We start from the raw sequence: 20212 nt of genomic DNA on the forward strand, positions 1-20212 counted from the left end.
AGCTGGTCCAGTGTTCCGCGGCCTGGACGAAAACCACACTGTTCCTCCTGAATCCGAGGTTCTACTATCGGCCGTATTCTCCTCTCCAGAACCCTGGCATAGACTTTCCCGGGGAGGCTGAGAAGTGTGATCCCCCTATAGTTGGAACACACCCTCCGGTCCCCCTTCTTATAAAGAGGGACCACCACCCCGGTCTGCCATCCCAGAGGCACTGTCCCCGACTGCCACGCGATGTTGCACAGGCGTGTCAGCCAAGACAGCCCCACAACATCCAGAGACTTGAGGTACTCAGGGCGGATCTCATCCACCCCCGGTGCCTTGCCACCGAGGAGTTTCTTAACCACCTCGGTGACTTCAGCCCGGGTGATGGACGAGTCCACCTCTGAGCCCTCATCCTCTGCTTCCTCAATGGAAGACGTGACGGCGGGATTGAGGAGATCCTCGAAGTATTCCTTCCACCGCCCGACGACATCCTCAGTTGAGGTCAACAGCTGCCCACCTCTACTGTAAACAGCGTTGGTAGGGCACTGTTTCCCTCTCCTGAGGCGCCGGATGGTTTGCCAGAATCTCTTCGAGGCCAGCCGATAGTCCTTCTCCATGGCCTCACCGAACTCCTCCCAGGCCCGGGTTTTTGCCTCCACAACCACCCGGGCTGCAGCCCGCTTGGCCTGTCGGTACCCGTCAGCTGCCTCAGGAGTCCCACAAGCCAACCAGGCCTGATAGGACTCCTTCTTCAGCTTGACGGCATCCCTTACTTCCGGTGTCCACCACCGGGTTCGGGGATTGCCGCCTCGACAGGCACCGGAGACCTTACGGCCACAGCTCCGAGCGGCCGCTTCGACAATGGCGGTGGAGAACATGGTCCACTCGGACTCAATATCTCCAACCTCCCTCGGGATCCAGTCGAAGCTCTGCCGGAGGTGGGAGTTAAAGATCTCTCTGACAGGAGACTCGGCCAGACGTTCCCAGCAGACCCTTACAGTACGCTTGGGCCTGCCGAGTCTGTCCAGCTTTCTCCCCCGCCATCGGATCCAACTCACCACCAGGTGGTGATCAGTTGACAGCTCCGCCCCTCTCTTCACCCGAGTGTCCAAGACATACGGCCGCAGGTCAGATGAGACGACAACAAAGTCGATCATCGACCTGCGGCCTAGGGTGTCCTGGTGCCACGTGCACTGATGGACACCCTTATGCTTGAACATGGTGTTCGTTATGGACAAACTGTGACTAGCACAGAAGTCCAATAACTGAACACCACTCGGGTTCAGATCAGGGGGGCCGTTCCTCCCAATCACGCCCCTCCAGGTGTCACTGTCGTTGCCCACGTGGGCGTTGAAGTCCCCCAGTAGAACAATAGAGTCCCCAGTCGGAGCACTTTCCAGCACCCCTCCCAGAGACTCCAAGAAGGTCGGGTACTCTGCACTGCCGTTCGGCCCGTAGGCACAAACAACAGTGAGAGACCTATCCCCGACCCGTAGGCGCAGGGAAACGACCCTCTCGTTCACCGGGGTAAACTCCAACACATGGCGGCAGAGCTGGGGAGCTATAAGCAAACCCACACCAGCCCGCCGCCTCTCACCATGGGCAACTCCAGAGTGGTGAAGAGTCCATCCTCTCTCAAGGAGTGTGGTTCCAGAGCCCAAGCCGTGCGTAGAGGTGATCCCGACTACCTCTAATCGGAACCTCTCAACCTCACGCACTAGCTCAGGCTCCTTCCCCGCCAGCGAGGTGACATTCCACGTCCCTAGAGCTAGTTTCCGTGTCCAGAGATCGGGTTGTCTAGGCCCCTGCCTTCGACTGCCGCCCGATCCTCTTCGCACCGGCCCCTTATGGTCCCTCCTGTGGGTGGTGAGCCCACGGGAGGGCGGCCCCACGTCGCCCGTTCGGGCTGAGCCCGGCCGGGCCCCATGGGGGAAGGCCCGGCCACCAGGCGCTCGCATACGAGCCCCAACTCGGGCCTGGCTCCAGGGTGGGGCCCCGGCTGCGCCATACCGGGCGACGTCACGGTACTCAATATTTTTTTCATCATTAAGGGGGGTTTGAACCCTTAATTTTGAACCCTTTTTCTTAATTAGCCTATTGCTTGATTCACATACGTTTCTTTATCCTCAGTTGACCAATTGCATTTAAAAAGTCCAGCCGCGTACCTATCGAATTTGTCTGAATAGATTTGTCTAAATTAAAGCTGTTTTTAGAAGTTTTATTCGTTTTATTTCCTTGATATTAACTGTTTGTGATCACTCCTCGCATGTTGAGGGGAGCACGATTTCACAAAACCAGTAAAATGTCTGTTAACCCTTGGTAGCCTATGGGCATTCCAGGCCGGATGTCACTACTTGGACATTTTGGGTCCTAGATTCATTTCTGCAACAGATACCATGGAGTATTGCATATCCTGGTATTCACCACACCCTCAGCTACAATAATAACACATAAAAACAGATTTTGAATCACCATTTAGAAAACTAATCTGTTGGAAAGGCAAAAGACATATTTTTCAGGAAAACATTTCTGCCATTCAGGATGATAAAATTTTATTGAAACCCTTATGACATTTTGCCTTTACTGTCATATTACATTGCATTGAGTTGAAACTAATGAATAAAACAAATAATAGAAGGTCAAAAATATAGGCACCCCAAAAAAGTTGGTTCTTGTACCTAGAAATAAAACCTTATAAAATAACTTAGAAATAAAAACTTTTTTTGATTTTTTTCCCTGTGATGACGCCAAACGGCCACCAGATGGCAGCACGAGACCATTAGATAGTTTTGACTTTATAAAATCAGAAATATTACAACTTTTTCCCAAAAACCCATGAACATCCTCATACTATGTTGACAAAAAAACATTTTCATATCATTTTTATAATACAAACGACATAATAGGGTGCCATTTATCAGAAATAGCGATGTACTCATAATCTGGATGCGTCACCTGTCTGAGCTGTCTCAGCTGGTTGGTCATTACGCGTGCCTGGTAGAAAGTGTTCCTGGACAGAATAACCTTCCTCGGCCTCTTGATTACGTTCAAATATGTTATAAAACGTTTTGGATGAAAACAAAGAGCTATCTTGCATAAGCGGAACGAAAACTACTAATCGCCTTTATTGATCAGTGATCGTTGAGATCCTCTATTTTGTTTATCGTCTCTATGGAAGTGACTTCTATGACGTAACATCCTTCCTAGGTTGCAGGTTTTACAGCTGCGCTGGCTTGCATGTCTCATATCCTCTGGTACAGCCTGATGATCTTAGTATCATTTAGTTTCTTCCAGGTCTTGATCTCTAGGCTGTAGTCATGATTTGCATAGAAGATGACCTTTGTATCAGATTGCTTATCAAAATAGTAGTTGGGATATTTATGGTGGTTCTCAGTGATGAATCCATATGCATCCACCTGAAAGAGGGTAGGAGTAAAGACATTAGAGGATCTCAGATTATAACGTTTTCCCTACACTGTTCTGCATCACTACATGCAGTTATCCAACCAGGGGTACTTGGCACGTCTATGGACTCATTTGAACACAGATTCACTGATAAAAGGAAATGTGGGGGTACTTCAAAAGGCAAAATCAGTTACCGAAAATGGTTGAGAAACACAGATACAGAGCATTTTTAGGTCATCAAATAAGGAAATGGTGATCATATTATCACCTGTTTACACAGACGCATTGGATCACAGTGCATAAAACTACTTCAAAAACAAATTGTGTGAGAGAGTACAGTCTCACCTCGTCACAGGTATGCAGAGCCAAGAAAAGTGTAAATGCTCCATTAGTTGGCCTGAATATAGACCACAGTGAAGCCTTTAGAGCCTTGGATCTCAAGAATCTACAGAAGAGGTAAAACAAACACATACACACACAGATTCATTTTAGAACATACTAGACATTATGATCCCATGGTTTAATATAGCTTGGAACTATGACAATGCTAAGTTAAATAAAACCACCTGTAATTTCTATGCAAACATGCTGAAATACAGTATAATATACAATAGGTTATTTAGCAATTATATCAAAAGCAATTTACAGTCATGCGTTCCAGCAATTTCTATATAAGTTTGTACTGTTCAAATGTTGCTTTTCTGTTATAATTCTGTTATACTGTTGTTATAATATGTTGGTATACTGTTATACTGTTGTTATAATGTTGGTATACTGTTAGACTGTTTTTGTAATTTTTTTATACTGTTATTTAGTTGTTCTGCTATATTGTTCTAATGTTGCTCTTCTTTTATTATTCTTTTATAATTTTGTCATACTTTTATACTGTTGTAATAATGTTGGTATACTGTTATACTGTTGTTATAATGTTGGTGTACTGTTATTCTGTTGTTATAATGTTGTTATACTGTCATACTATTCTTATACGTATTGAACACATTGTTGTACCTGTTGCGAATATATCTGAGGAAATCCGGGTGAAGAACATAGAAGCGCTTCTTGTCAAACTGTCCTGAGTAGTATAACCATGGCCTGCAGAGGGGGACCACAGGAACAGCACTGAGCAGGGTAGAGTCTATATGTGTGTCTGGGTTTGTGTGTGTGTGTGTGTATAGGGGGTGTGTGTAGGTGTGTGTGTGTGTGGGCGTGTGTGTTTGTGTGTGTGTGTAGGTGTGTGTGTGGGTTTGTGTATGGGTGGGTGTGTATGTGGGTTTATGTGTGTGGGTGGGTGTGTATGTGTGGGTGGGTGTGGGTTGGTGTGGACATGTGTGGTTTTGTGTTTGTGATTATGGGTTTGTGTGAGTATGGGTGTGTGTGGGTGTGTGTGGGTGTGTGTACATGTCACAAACCTATACATGCAGAAAGAAAAGAAAAAAGAAAAACGGACAAACTAGTCCTGTCAAAGATAAGAAAACCTGACAAACCAGACTGTTGGCATTACTAAAAAAGTGAGGACTGGCAATTTACCCAGACACCTGAGCCTTGTGTATTTCAGAGAGCCCAGTGTCCATGTCTGTTCTCTGTCATCTGCTCCAAGAGCCCAGTGTCCATGTCTGTTCTTTGTTATCTACTCCTCTGAGGTTGAGTTTTCATCAGAATTATTTTCCTCTGACATTTGGCTCTGACCTCAGCTCGGAAAGCTGAGTCAACTTGCTTAAACTTAACCCAAGTCAGTTAACACTTGGAAACATAAGGATAGGCTAAATGCCCTCAATGCATAATTTTACTTGTTTTATCATCATAGTGAGGATGCACACACACAAACGCACACACAAACACATATACACACACACAGATACACTTACAGTTTATTTTTGTATTCTCCTTTAACAACAGGCTTCTTCCCAAATAGACCCTGTAGCCACCGGAAATCCCTATTCCCTTCTGGAATCAGCACATACTTTATACCCTGTACAGGAAAGAGACAATCAGCCTTAAGCAGTGGTCTCATGTTAGTACAAAATCTGGACTTTGGTAACTTACCTCATCATGGGGTGCTTCTTTGTATCCACATTTCTGGAATATAAGAGGAGACTGGACGATGGCATGGGCACTGTGAACGTATACAGACGTTCTGTTGCCTACATCCTCCTCGTAACCCTTGGTTACAGCACCATTCATCCTGGCAGGAGAGACACAGACACAGATATTACATTCATTAAGGGATATGGAAAGCAATATGACATTAATAAAAGGATAGGGACAGAGATATGACATTAATAAAAGGATAGGGACAGAGATATGACATTAATAAAAGGATAGGGACAGAGATATGACATTAATAAAAGGATAGGGACAGAGATATGACATTAATAAAAGGATAGGGACAGAGATATGACATTAATAAAAGGATAGGGACAGAGATATGACATTAATAAAAGGATAGGGACAGAGATATGACATTAATAAAAGGATAGGGACAGAGATATGACATTAATAAAAGGATAGGGACAGAGATATGACATTAATAAAAGGATAGGGACAGAGATATGACATTAATAAAAGGATAGGGACAGAGATATGACATTAATAAAAGGATTAAGACAGAGTCATTATGTTAATAAAGGGATAGGGACAGAAATATGACATTAATAGAGGGACTGGGACAGAGATAAGACATTGAAATAGAGGCAGACATAGACATTTTACATTTATGTAGGTAAGGGACAGCACATTCCGCCTGATGAAATGCAAGCTCTGTTTTCTCCATTCATTTAACTAAGAAAATTTATTTCTGACTCTTTATAAAAAGCAAAAACACCCATTTCTCAACCTACACAACAATGTGTATGTGACAAAAAAACATGTTGAAACACAAACACACCACAGCCACACCTAATGTAATTCCTGCCAATGACATAGCTTTTCAAAATAAAGAAAACATTGTTTCTCTGATTTGTTTCTTAATCCCGGGAAATTCCAGTTCAAGAATAGCTGTATTGTTTATTTACCAATATTTTTATAGAGAAATCCACTGAGACCAATGTCTCTTTCACAGCTGAGCCCAGTATTACAACAATAAAAACAAATACAAAATACTACATACACTAAGAAAAACACTACTGACAATTTTTTTTTTTTTACAAAATGTTAAAAGTCTAAGAGGCATTAAAACTTCTAATGTAAGATAACAATGAATTGTATTCCATGAGTGTGGGGCAAAATATTCAAAAGCAGTTTTACCCAGTTCTGAATAGGCCCACAGTTTATCCAGATTCGTCCAGTTTTGAGAGCATGTTTGGTAACTGCTGTTTTTCCAACACACTTTTTCTGTAAGATGGTCAGTTAATTTTTGTCTTATATAAATAAGATCAACCAACAGGCTCAAACTTTTAGAATAAGAGTTGAATACCCCTGGTCTACAAAAAAATATAAATATCCTATATCATTCAGTCAAATATGATGAATGACAATTAACTACATGAGGACAAAGACCATGATTAAAACAAGAAAAGGAACGAGGCAAGCCTAGTTCTGCCTGCCCACAATCAGGAGGGATGAATGTTGTTGCCCTCGCGGGATTCAAACCAGGGTCTTCAATGAGACAGGCTGTCTTTAACCACTAAACCATTAAGCTATATGTGTGCCGAGTGTCTGTTTACTTCTGCATTGTTAAACCAATTAGCCAAAACTCCACTGTCCTTCAAACTAGTTCCCTACATTAGCTAACATCCAAACCAACAACAGGTATAACAGGGGTATAACACTACATTCAACACCTTAAATTAGAAAGAGATAACTCTAGATGGCTACCTAATAGCTACACAGTAATGAAAACAATGAATTCAATCACTCCATGGCTGGTTCCACTATGCTGTCTGAACTACACTATGTGAACTATGCTGTGTAAATCAAAATCAAGAGGAATGTGTTTGTTGTTGGTGCAGTTCGTCCCTTTGCAATACAACCATAAAGTTTTACTATAAGCTTACTAAAATGTAGCTACTGAAGCCTGTAGCCAGCGAAGATTTAGTCTGTCTGTACAGTACCTATAATGAAAATAATGACTGAAATCACTCCATGGCTGGTTCGTTTCTTTAGAATCACTCCACTGCTGGTTAGTTTCTTTAGAATTACTCCATGGCTGGTACATTTCTTTAGAAAACAATGACAATTGAATAACCAACCACTATGCTATGTGAACTACTCAATCAATCAATCAAATGTATTTATAAAGCCCTTTTTACAACAGCAGTTGTCACAAAGTGCTTTTACAGAGACCCCCGGCCTTAAACCCCAAGGAGCAAACAACAGTAGTGTTGAATTTCAGTGGCTAGGAAAAACTCCCAAAGAAGGCCAAATTTAGGAAGAAACCTAGAGAGGACCCATGCTCAGAGGGGTGACCAGTCCTCTTCTGGCTGTGCTGGGTGAGATATTAAAAGTCCAATTGGAATAATTAATAAATGAATGTGAGCTAAATCCAGAGTCTATTTAAATTTAGACTAGGTCAAAAGTATGACCAGAAGGACAAAGACAGGGACAGCAACGGGCCCCCCAAACCAGGTACTCCACAGTTGTGGACCAGGACCTCATGTCCTCCTAAAGTTTAAAATTCAGAAAATGCATTCCTCATATCAACAATGATTTATAGTGGAGAAGGAGAACTTAGTGGGGAAGGAGAACTGACCCAATCCCCCAGCACAATAGTATAGCAGCTTAAGACCTTGGATCTGAGACGGGGGGGTCCGGCGACACTGTGGCCCTACCCAGGGGAGGCCCCGGACAGGGCCCAACAGGCAGGAAATCAATCCACCCACATTGCCAGGCATCAACCAAAGGGACACCCACCAACCGCAACCACCCTAAATGAGGGCAGAGTATTGCAAGCAGAGTATAGCCCAATTGCACAAGTGCGCAACAGAGAGACAACAACAAGCCAGTGAATCTTCCCCCGAAAGGCATTGGATGGAGGGAATCCCAGTGGCAATGAGAGCCCACCTGGCAAGACAGCAAGGGTGGACAATATCAAGCCTACTGGTCACCTTCACACCCCCGGGCCAGGCTACACCTAATTATAAACCGTGCTGTAGAGATGAGTTTTTAATAGACACCTGAAAGTTTGCATTTCTAACCTTAATTGGCAGATCATTCCACAGTAGTGGAGCTCTATGAGAAAAGGCCATGCCTCCGGCTGTTTGTTTAGAAATTCTAGGTACAATTAAAAGGCCTGCATCTTGTGATTGTAAGTTACGTGTAGGTATGTATGGCTGGATAATTTCAGCAAGGTAAGTAGGAGCAAGTCCATGTATTGATTTATAGGTTAACAGTAAAACCTTAAAATCAGCCCTAACCCCAACAGAAAGCCAGTGTAAGGACGCTAGTACAGGAGTATTGTGTTCATATTTTGTTCTAGTTAAGATTCTAACAGCCGTGTGCAGCACTAATTGTAGTTTATTTATTGATTTGTCAGGGTAACCAGAAAGAAGAGCATTGCAATAATCTAGTCTAGAAGTAACAAAGCATGGATTCGTTTTTCTGCATCAGTTTTTGATGGAAAGTTTCTGATTTTTGCAATGTTTCGAAGATGAAAATAAGCAACTCTTGAGACATATTTTATATGTTCTTCAAAGGAGAGGTCAGGGTCAAGGGTAACGCCAAGGTTTCTTATAGTGAAAAAATAATTGGCCCAAAACCAAGCCTTGAGGGACACTAAAACATACCTTTGATTTGTCAGAGAACATGCCATCCACACTAACAAACTGATATCTTTCAGATAAATAAGATTGAAACCTGGCTAGAACATGTCCACGTAGCCCAATATGGGTTTCCAGTCTCTCTAAGAGAAGGGAGTGATCAATAGTGTCAAAAGCAGCACTAAGATCAAGAAGTAACTGGACAGATGCAGAACCTTTGTCTGAGGCCATTAGAAGGTAATTTGTTACCTTCACAAGTGCAGTCTCAGTACTATGATGGGTTCTGAAACCGGACTGGAGCATTTCATAAATGTTATTTGTCTTCAGGAAGGAATTCAGTTGTTGGGAAACAAATGTTTCTATGATTTTTGAGAGGAACGGGAGGTTCGATATTGGCCTATAATTGTTTAATATGTCTGGATCCAGATTAGATCCAGAGGCTTAATTTCCGCTATATTTAGTGAGTTTGGTACACATCCGGAGGAAAGGGAGCTTTTTATTATGTTCAACATTGGCTGACCTAGCACAGGAAATAGCTCCTTAAGTAATTTTGTTGGAATCAGGTCTAGCTGAGAGTTTGTAGCTTTAGAACTCATTACAAATTTTGTAAATGTGTCGAGCAATACGGTATCAAAAAATTCAAGTGTCCCCATTGACACCTGGTCAGGGAGGTTCAGGACATTCTCAGGACAACTGAGATTTTGATCATTACAACTAAAGTGAAGACCCACTTCACTTGTTGAGCTTTGCTTTTTTGTTAACTTTGCAACTGTATCAAAGAGACATTTTTGTTTTTGTTCACCTCAATCAGGTTGGAGAAATAAGCTAATCAAGCAGACATGAGTGATTTTCAGTATTGTAGTGTACTGTCTATCCAGGCTAGTCTGAATACTTCCAACTTGGTGGAGCGGCACTTTTGCTCCATTTTTCTGGAGGCTTGCTTATGTGCTCTAGTATTGTCTGTGTACCAGGGAGCAAGTTTCTTGCGTATTTCTTTTGTTTTTAGTGGTGCAACCATGTCTAATGTATTTCGCAATGTTGAGTTTAGATCCTCGATTTGATTGTTTACAGATTTATTTACTCTGTCATTAATGAACTAACTTAGAAGAATATCAAGGAATTTATTTGTAGTCCGAGAATTTATAGTAGAGCTTTTGAAACTCATTGTTTGCGGAGCAAGTGGATTTCATTTTTTAACGTTAAATGTAATAAGACAGTGATCCGATAATCCAAGATTTTTGGGGGAAATTATTAGATCTACAATATCTATTTCTTGTGACAGGACTAAATCTAAGGTGTGATTGTGACAATGTGTTGGACCTGAGACATGTTGGATCAAACCCACTGAGTCAATTATGGCTTTAAAGGCTTTTTGAAGAGGATCATTGGACTTTTCCATATGAATATTGAAATTGCCAAATATTTGAAAACTATCTGCCATGACTACAAGGTTAGACAAGAATTCTGGAAACTTATTGAGGAACACTGTGTTTGGTCCGGGGGGCCTATAAATAGTAGCTATGTAAAACGATTTATCGGCCTGGTTAACTTTCATGAGTAAAACTTTAAAAGAATGAAAATCTGTGATGTGTTTGAGAGTAAATTTATATTTACTGTCATAAATATTAGCAACACCCCCTCCTTTTCAGGATGCACGAGGGTTATGATCACTAGTATAGCCAGGAGGACAGGCCTCATTTAAGGCAGTGAATTCATTAGGCTTTAGCCACGTTTCACATAAACCAATAGCATCTAGTTTATGATCAGAGATTAATTCATTTACTGCAACTGCCTTTGGAGCAAGGGATCGAACATTTAGGAGTCCCATTTTGAGATGCGAGGTGATACAGTAATTTTTATTTTTATTTGTTACCGAGGTGGAGGAAGGCTTTATCTTAATAAGGTTGTTTTTGTTAGCACTACCTTGTTTAACTTTTCTCAGTCTGGAACGAGTCACAGTGGCAATAGGTAAAGCTGTACTAACTACTCTGGCTATGCTATTGACAGACTCCACTATGCTAGCAGGCTGGCTAACAGCCTGCAGCATGACCTGCACCCTATCTCATGTTAAAGCTATAGGAGTGAGACTCCTGTCAATGTTCCAAGATAAAAGAAGAGCACTCCACTCCAGCTAGGATGGAGTCTGTCGCTCCTCAGCAGATCAGGCCTGGCCCTATTTCTGGGAGAGTCCCAAAAAGAGAGCCAGTTATCTACAAACTCTACCTCCTGCGACTGTCAGAACTCAGTTTTCAGCCAGCGATTGAGTTGCGCAAGTCTACTGTAGAGCTCGTCACTACACCTAGCTGGGAGGGGGCCAGAGACAATTTCTCGATGCCGACATCTTTCTAGCTAGTTTACACGCTGATGCTATGTTTTGATTTGAAACCTCTGACTGTTTCAACACCACTGACAGGTGAAGGGAATAACACTGATACACCCATCAGTCATAACATTATGACCACTGACAGATAAAGAGAATAACACTGATACACCCATCAGCCATAACATTATGACCACTGACAGGTGAAGTGAATAACACTGATACACCCATCAGCCATAACATTATGACCACTGACAGGTGGAGTGAATAACACTGATAATCTCGTTATCATGGCACCTGTCAGTGGGTGGGATATATTAGGCAGCAAGTGAAAATTCTGTCCTCCAAATTGATGTGTTAAAAAAAGGAAAAATGGCCAAGCATAAGGATCTAAGCGACTTTGACAAGGGCCAGATTATGATGATTAGACGATTGGGTCAGAGCATCTACAAAAATGCAGCCCTTGTGGGGTGTTCCCGTCTGCAGTGGTCAGTACCTATCAGAAGTGGTCCAAGGAAGGTAAAGTGGTGAACCAGCAACAGGGTTAAGGCTCATTGATGCATGTGGGGAGCGAAGGCTGGCCTGTGTGGTCCGATCCAACAGGTGAGCTACGTCAGCTCAAATTGCTGAAAAGTTAATGCTGGTACTGATAGAAAGGTGTCAGAACATACAGTGCATCACAGTTCGTTGCGTATGGGGCTGCATAGCCACAGACCAGTCAGGATGCCCATGCTGACCCCTGTCCACTACCGAAAGTGCCTACAATGGGCATGTGAGCATCAGAACTGGACCACGGAACAATGGAAGAAGATGGCTTGGTCTGATGAATCACATTTTCTTTTACATCACGTGTATGGCCAGGTCTGTGTGCGTTGCTTACCTGGAGAATACACAACACCAGCATGCACTATGGGAAGAAGGCAAGCCGGCGTAAGCAGTTTGATGCTTTGGGCAATGTTCTGCTGGGAACCCTTGGACATTAGACCTGCCATTCATCTTACTTTGACACGTACCAGATCTCAATCCAATTAAGTATCTGTGGGAAGTGCTGGACAAACAAGTCTGATCCATGGAGGCCCCACCTCGCAACTTAATGGATCTGCTGCTAACGTCTTAGTGCCTGATACCACAGCACACCTTCAGAGGACTAGTGCTGTTTTGGCAGCAAAAGTGGAACCTACACAATATTAGGCAGGTGGTCATAATGTTATGGCTGATCGGTGTAGATTCAGAACAGAGGATAGAGGTCCCACAAGTCCAAGAGGTCTCAGAGTCCCCACACCGCCCCAACCAGTCTGCACCTCACCACCACCTTCCCCAGGTATGTTAAATAGAGCAGATCATCCTTATTGCATGTTATAATGTTGAATAGGGGCAGTTCATCCTTATTGTATGTTATAATGTTGAATAGGTAAAGATCATCCTTATTGTAGGTTACAATGTTAAATAGGGACAGATCATCCTTATTGTATGTTATAATATTAAATAGGGACAGATCATCCTTATTGTATGTTACAATGTTAAATAGGGACAGATCATCCTTATTGTATGTTATAATATTAAATAGGGGCAGATCATCCTTATTGCATGTTATAATATTAAATAGGGGCAGATCATCCTTATTGCATGTTGTAATGTTAAATAGGGGCAGATGGTCTTTACTGTATGTTATAATGTTAAATAGGGGCAGATGGTCTTTATTGTATGTTAGGATGTTAAATAGGGGCAGATGGTCTTTATTGTATCTTATAATGTTAAATAGGGCTAGATGGTCTTTATTGTATCTTATAATGTTAAATAGGGGTAGATGGTCTTTATTGTATCTTATAATGTTAAATAGGGGCAGATGGTCTTTATTGTATCTTGTAATATTAACCCTTGGTAGCCTATGGGGCTTTCGGCCGGATTTCACTACTGGGACATTTTGGGTCCTAGATTCATTTCTGTAACAGATACAACCTATTATGATGTATCCTGGTAATAGCAACCCCTCTGGCTATAATAAAAACACATAAAAACAGACTTCTGGGTGATTATTTATAAAACTCATCTGTTTGAAAGGCAAAAAAATTGTTTTCGGAAAACATTTCTGCCATTCATCATCAAGATGTTTTTTTTTAAATCATCATGAGATTTTGTGTCAATGGTATTTCCTCATACTTTCATGCCTTTAATATCAAATTACACTGTAATTGGGTTGAAAATAATGAAAAATTATATAATAGAAGGTAAAAAATATAGGCACCCCCAAAAAATTTGGTTCTTCAACCTAGAAATGAAACACTATAAAATGAAAGATCAAAAACCTATATAACGGTTTTTAGGTGTAATGACACAAAACGGCCAGCAGATGGCAGCACTAGATCGCTAGTTACGTTTGGACTTATATATTTTATAAACTCAGAAAAATTACCAACTTCTTCCCAAAAACTCAAGAACATCCCCATACTATTTTGACTAAATATTATTTTTTATATCTTATATATAATACAAACGATGTATTATGGTTCAAAACATCATATATAGTGATGTACACGCTTGTAATATTTATTCTGATGTACAAATGAGCCTTTCTAAGATGAATAGGCAATGTCGTTGCCTGGTGAAAAGTTCTTATAGCAACCCAAACTATACAACTATACAACCCATATTATACATGGAAAACCCCAATTATACACGGAACGCTTCAGGAAAGTGGCTACAAATAATATACCATTGGAATCGGACGATTATGGCAAATCTATTTTTCGAAATATTTATGCAAATGAGCACTGTCCGCGGTATCGTGGATGTCGACTATGGATGGTTAAATAGGGACAGATGGTCTTTACTGTATGTTATAATATTAAATAGGGGCAGATGGTCTTTATTGTATGTTATGATGTTAAATAGGGGCATATGGTCTTTATTGTATGTTATGATGTTAAATAGGGGCAGATGGTCTTTATTGTATGTTATGATGTTAAATAGGGGCAGATGGTCTTTATTGTATGTTACAGTGGCGGCTGCTGGTCTTTCAAAGAGGGGAAGCTCATTTTCGACCTACATTATAACCCTCTGATGGTCTTCATTTGTAGTGACACTCGGGGTCTTTGGGGTATTTTGGACCCCAGACAATAACATTTAATTTTGTAACAGAACAATATATATATTTATTCTTTTACAAATATAATTTTACTCTGTTTATTAATGGCTTCGCTAAAATCAGGTCGACAATATTAGCACTGTCTGCCATCGTGCGCAGTTTTACCCGCCTCCCACGCTAGCCTAGCCTACTACTGTATTTGAATGAATGAATGAATGAACTATCTAAAAAATATATATTAAACTTTGTAAAACTGAAACAAGGATTGTGGTGTAGCCTATAATTGTGTGAAATGTATGATGCCAATCGGCTAGCAATTTCGCCAAACAAATATCAAGATATATTGCAGCAGTTTGTCTTTCTAATACACTTGAGAACTCCGCGATTGGACTGAGCGAGAAATAGCTTCAGTGACTTCTTATAGTACAAACCGCTGTCAGTCAAAAGGAGATGCAGTTTGACAGATCGTCAGATCATCCAATCATCACGCGGAAGCCCGGAGTCCGAGCCAGCCCACTCCTCATTCACCCCCAGAGACGCTGAGCGTCCGTGGGCGGGACATAATCGCAGCCTTTATCCATTCACAGTCTACTTTCGGAGCACTGAAAAAAAATGTTCTAAGCAGCCCCATTGAAGTCAATGGATACTTGGCTTCAAGAGGGAAATGCACTGTGACGCTGCTGGATTGTATGAGAAGAAAATCGAGTCAGGTGATTCTGAACTAACTAGTTTTAGAGATGAACGTTTATTTAACGCATTTTTAGTCAATAAAATGTTTACACAATAGTACATATTTGACCATTATTCTTTTGGACATAATAGGGAAAGCCAAGCTTCCCTTGCAGTCTTAAAGAAATCCCCACTGGTATGTAATGATGTTAAATAGGGGCGTATGGTCTTTATTCTACGTAATTATGTTAAATAGGGGCAGATGGTCTTTATTGTATGTTATGATGTTAAATAGGGGCAGATGGTCTATATTGTATGTTATGATGTTAAATAGGGGCAGATGGTCTATATTCTATGTTATGATGTTAAATAGGGGTAGATGGTCTATATTGTATGTTATGATGTTAAATAGGGGCAGATGGTCTATATTCTATGTAATAATGTTAAATAGGGGCAGATGGTCTATATTGTATGTTATGATGTTAAATAGGGGCAGATGGTCTATATTCTATGTTATACTGTTAAATAGGGGCAGATGGTCTATGTTGTATGTTATGATGTTAAATAGGGGCAGATGGTCTATATTCTATGTTATACTGTTAAATAGGGGCAGATGGTCTATATTGTATGTTATGATGTTAAATAGGGGCAGATGGTCTATATTCTATGTTATACTGTTAAATAGGGGCAGATGGTCTATATTGTATGTTATGATGTTAAATAGGGGCAGATGGTCTATATTCTATGTTATAATGTTAAATAGGGGCAGATGGTCTATATTCTATGTTATGATGTTAAATAGGGGCAGATGGTCTATATTCTATGTTATGATGTTAAATAGGGGCGTATACGGTGGCTGTTCTTCTGTTGTCTTTATGTGAATCAGTGCCTGTTGTCAGTGTCATCTACTGTAGTATGGGAACGGCACACGGTAACACACTGACAGTAGAAGGCAGGACAGCAAAACATTTTCACTCACGTCTCAACCTCTACTGTGTAGATGGGTGTTTCTGATGAACTCCATTCACCTAACCACGCCTTAGTAAAACACTGAGGAACAAACACGTTTGAGGATGTTTGCAAGTGTGACAACTGCGACCTCTGCTGGTTCACCTCCCCCTGCAGCGGGCGGGCCCCAGCGGTCGACGTCACCTGCTTTCTGACGCCACCGTCTTCATCATACATTTCACCTGTGTCTCGTTTGTGCACCTGTTCCTCATCATCGCTGTTTCCCCCGGTATATATGTTCCCTCTGCTCCCCCTGTCTTTGTGTGTAATTGTCTCTACTAAATGGAAGAGCTGTTCAACGCTTTGTTATACCTGTACTGATTTCTCTCGCTGAGAAACATTAAACCTTCATTCCATCACGCCTTCTCCGGTTCCTCCTTGCTCCTCTCAACCCCCGAAGCCGTGACAGAATTACACACCAAATATACAACAGCAAGGATATGGAGCCCACGGGAGCCACAGGCGAGGTCGGTGTTGCGGAGGCGGTCCAGGTACATTCAACGATGCTGGCCAGCCTAGGCGCTGCAATGGACAATGTCTTAAAAGCGGTGCAGCGCCTAGAGCTGAGCCAGCAGACCCCCGCAGCACCGGCCGTTTCTCCGCCTGCCCCTGCCGTGCCGCCGAGCATGGGGGCACTGCATCTCCCCTTACCCAGGGATTTCGACGGGGCGGCGGACCGCTGCCAGGGATTCCTTCTACAGCTGGACATCGCGCTCCAGGCGATGCACCCTGCGCCGACCGAGGCACAGAAGATCACCTCGCTCGTCTCCTGCCTGTCCGGAAAAGCCCTGGAGTGGGCCACCGCCGTCTGGAACACCGAGCAGCCCACCCAGGGCAGCTACGCCGAGTTCACCCGCCGCTTCCGAGCCGTGTTCGACCATCCACACGAAGGAAGAGAGGCGGGTGAACGGCTGTTCCACCTACGGCAGGGGACGAGGTCGGCGCAGGAGTTCGCACTGGAGTTCCGGACCCTGGCAGCGGGATCAGGGTGGAACGAACGGGCTCAAATCGACCATTACCGTTGCAGCCTTCGCGAGGACGTCCGGAGGGAGCTGGCTTGTCGAGACGTGTCCCTCTCCTTCGATCAGCTGGTTGACATGTCCATCCGTCTCGACAACCTGCTGGCTGCCCGAGGACGTCCCGGAAGAGGCCCGTCCGTTCCACCCTGCCAACCTGACACCGCCGTCCCCATGGAATTGGGGACGGCTGCACTGCCGGGCAGACGTCGGGGAGGGCAGGTGCGGAGTGCCTCCAAGGGGCGACGAGGCCGTACTACTGCACCACACCGCACCTCCCTCCCTGAGTCGAGAGGCGACAGGCATGGCACTTCCGCGTCACCCCAGGTAGCACATGCACATTCGCCACTAACCTCTTCCCTCTCTATGTGCACTGTTCCTGTTAGGTTCCCCGGCTTTCCGCTGATTTCCCGGTGTAAGGCGCTGGTAGACTCAGGCGCAGCTGGGAATTTCATGGATAGGTCTTTTGCCCTGCGGTCACGCATACCCCTCCAGGTCCTCGCCACCCCCCTGCCCGTGAGAGCTTTAGACAGCCGGCCACTAGGGTCAGGTCTGGTCACGAGTTGCACTGTTCCCCTCCTCCTGATTACCGACAGCCGACACAGCGAAACCATTTCATTTCACATCATCGACTCACCCACGTTCCCAGTCGTTTTAGGTTTCCCCTGGTTGTCCCTACACGACCCCTTCATCTCCTGGTCTAGTCGACGTCTGTCGGGGTGGTCGCGGAAGTGCCAGGGTAGGTGTTTGGGTGTTTCCGTTGGCTCGACCTCGGTGGAAAGTCCAGACAGTGCGCCCGCCGTGCCCATTCCCCCCGAATACAGGGACTTGGCTACGGTTTTCTCCAAAGCCAAGGCTGCTGTGTTGCCACCACACCGGCTGGGGGATTGTGCGATAGACCTCGTTGATGGAGCCGCACTCCCGAAGGGTCACGTGTATCCACTGTCCCGCACCGAAACGGAGACTATGAACGCCTACGTTACGGAAGCGTTGGAACAGGGCTACATCAGGCCCTCCAAGTCACAGGTCTCCTCGAGTTTCTTTTTTGTGAAAAAGAAGGACGGTGGTTTGCGCCCGTGCATCGATTACCGGGCGCTGAACAAGATCACCATTCCGTTCCGCTACCCTCTCCCTTTGATCTCTGCGGAGGTGGAGAGGATGCACGGGGCCCGCTTTTTCACTAAATTAGACCTCAGGAGTGCCTATAACCTGGTGCGTATCCGGGAAGGAGACGAGTGGAAAACCGCTTTTAGTACCACGTCTGGCCATTACGAGTATTTAGTGATGCCGTACGGGTTGATGAATGCTCCTTCAGTCTTCCAGTCATTCGTCAACGACGTATTCCGGGACTTGTTGTGCGAAGGAGTGGTAGTGTATATTGATGACATCTTGATATTCACTGCCACCCGCGCCAAACATGTCTCGTTAGTGCGCAGAGTGCTGGCTCGACTGCTGGAGCATGACCTGTACGTGAAAGCCGAGAAGTGTCTGTTTTTCCAGTCGTCTGTGTCCTTCCTGGGATATCGCTTTTCCAGCACAGGTGTGGCTATGGAGGAGCCTCACATTGACGCCGTGCGTAATTGGCCGACCCCAACCACGGTTAAGGACGTGCAACGTTTCTTAGGCTTCTCTAATTACTATAGGAGGTTTATCCGGGGCTTTAGCCAGGTCGCGGCTCCGATCACCTCCCTTCTGAAGGGGGGGGCGACCCGGTTGCGGTGGACCGTGGACGCGGAGCGGGCGTTTGTGGAACTGAAACACCGTTTCACCACCGCTCCGGTCCTGGCCCATCCCGACCCGTCGCTCCAGTTCATCGTGGAGGTGGACGCGTCCGATTGTGGGCTCGGTGCCATCCTCTCCCAACGGACGGGGTGTCGTAACACGCTCCGTCCCTGTGCCTTCTTCTCCCAGAAGCTCAGTGCGGCGGAGCGGAACTACGACATTGGTGATCGTGAGCTGCTGGCCGTGGTTCGAGCTCTGTCGGCGTGGAGGCACTGGTTAGAGGGGGCTAAACACCCTTTCCTCGTCTGGACTGACCACCGGAACCTGGAGTACATGCGGGCAGCGAGGAGGCTGACCCCTCGCCAGGCAAGGTGGGCTATGTTCTTCACCCGGTTTGTGTTTACTCTCACCTACAGGCCGGGGAGTAAGAACGTCGGGGCTGACGCGCTGTCCCGCCAGCATGACACGGGGGAGAGGCCAGTGGATGATGCTCCCGTGCTCCCGGAGTCATGCATCGTGGCACCGGTGGTATGGGAACTGGACGCGGACATCGCCGGAGCGCAGCGCGACGAGCCCTCTCCGCCCACATGCCCTGAGGGCCGTACGTATGTGCCGGCGTCTGTCCGCGACCGCCTCATCTACTGGGCGCATACATCTCCCTCCTCCGGTCATCCTGGCATCGGGCCAACAGTGCGCGCCCTGGCCGGTAAGTACTGGTGGCCCACTTTAGCCAAGGACGTGAGGGTATACGTCTCTTCCTGCTCGGTGTGTGCCCAGAGTAAGGCACCCCGGCACCTACCTGTGGGCAAGTTGCACCCCTTGCCCATTCCACAACGGCCATGGTCCCACATTTCTGTTGATTTCTTGACGGATCTCCCCCCTTCCCAGGGCCATACCACCATCCTGGTCGTTGTGGATCGGTTCTCGAAGTCCTGCCGCCTCTTGCCTCTGCCCGGCCTTCCTACTGCCCTACAGACCGCGGAGGCCCTGTTCACACACGTCTTCCGGCACTATGGGGTGCCCGAGGACATCGTGTCTGACCGGGGTCCCCAATTCACGTCTAGGGTGTGGAAGGCATTTATGCAGCACCTGGGGATCTCGGTCAGCCTGACCTCGGGCTACCATCCCCAGTCCAACGGGCAGGTGGAACGGGTCAATCAAGAAGTGGGTAGGTTCCTCCGGTCCTACTGCCAGGACCGGCCGGGGGAGTGGGCAGAGTTTCTGCCGTGGGCAGAATACGCACTGAATTCTCTGCACCACTCCTCCACGGGCGTGACGCCGTTCCAGTGCGTCCTGGGCTACCAGCCGGTCC

At 45.0% G+C, this 20212-nt stretch overlaps 1 protein-coding gene across 2 annotated transcripts in view; it reads right to left on the minus strand.

The window, feature by feature from the left end:
• Positions 1-2059: 2059 nt before the first annotated feature.
• The window catches only part of LOC105009376 (alpha-N-acetylgalactosaminide alpha-2,6-sialyltransferase 1), a 41640-nt gene continuing 23487 nt past the window's right edge, over positions 2060-20212 (minus strand). For both annotated transcript variants that reach the window (XM_029120559.2, XM_010868796.4), the window contains exons 5-9: positions 5431-5569; positions 5253-5356; positions 4396-4479; positions 3733-3832; positions 2060-3398 (exon numbers count right to left, since the gene is read on the minus strand). In XM_029120559.2, the coding sequence (XP_028976392.1) occupies positions 3225-3398; positions 3733-3832; positions 4396-4479; positions 5253-5356; positions 5431-5569 (601 nt within the window). In that variant the 3' untranslated portion in view covers positions 2060-3224. The remainder of the gene's footprint in view (positions 3399-3732; positions 3833-4395; positions 4480-5252; positions 5357-5430; positions 5570-20212) is intronic.

This window comes from Esox lucius, chromosome 6 (genome assembly GCF_011004845.1).
Source record: "Esox lucius isolate fEsoLuc1 chromosome 6, fEsoLuc1.pri, whole genome shotgun sequence".
Lineage (NCBI taxonomy): Eukaryota > Metazoa > Chordata > Actinopteri > Esociformes > Esocidae > Esox > Esox lucius.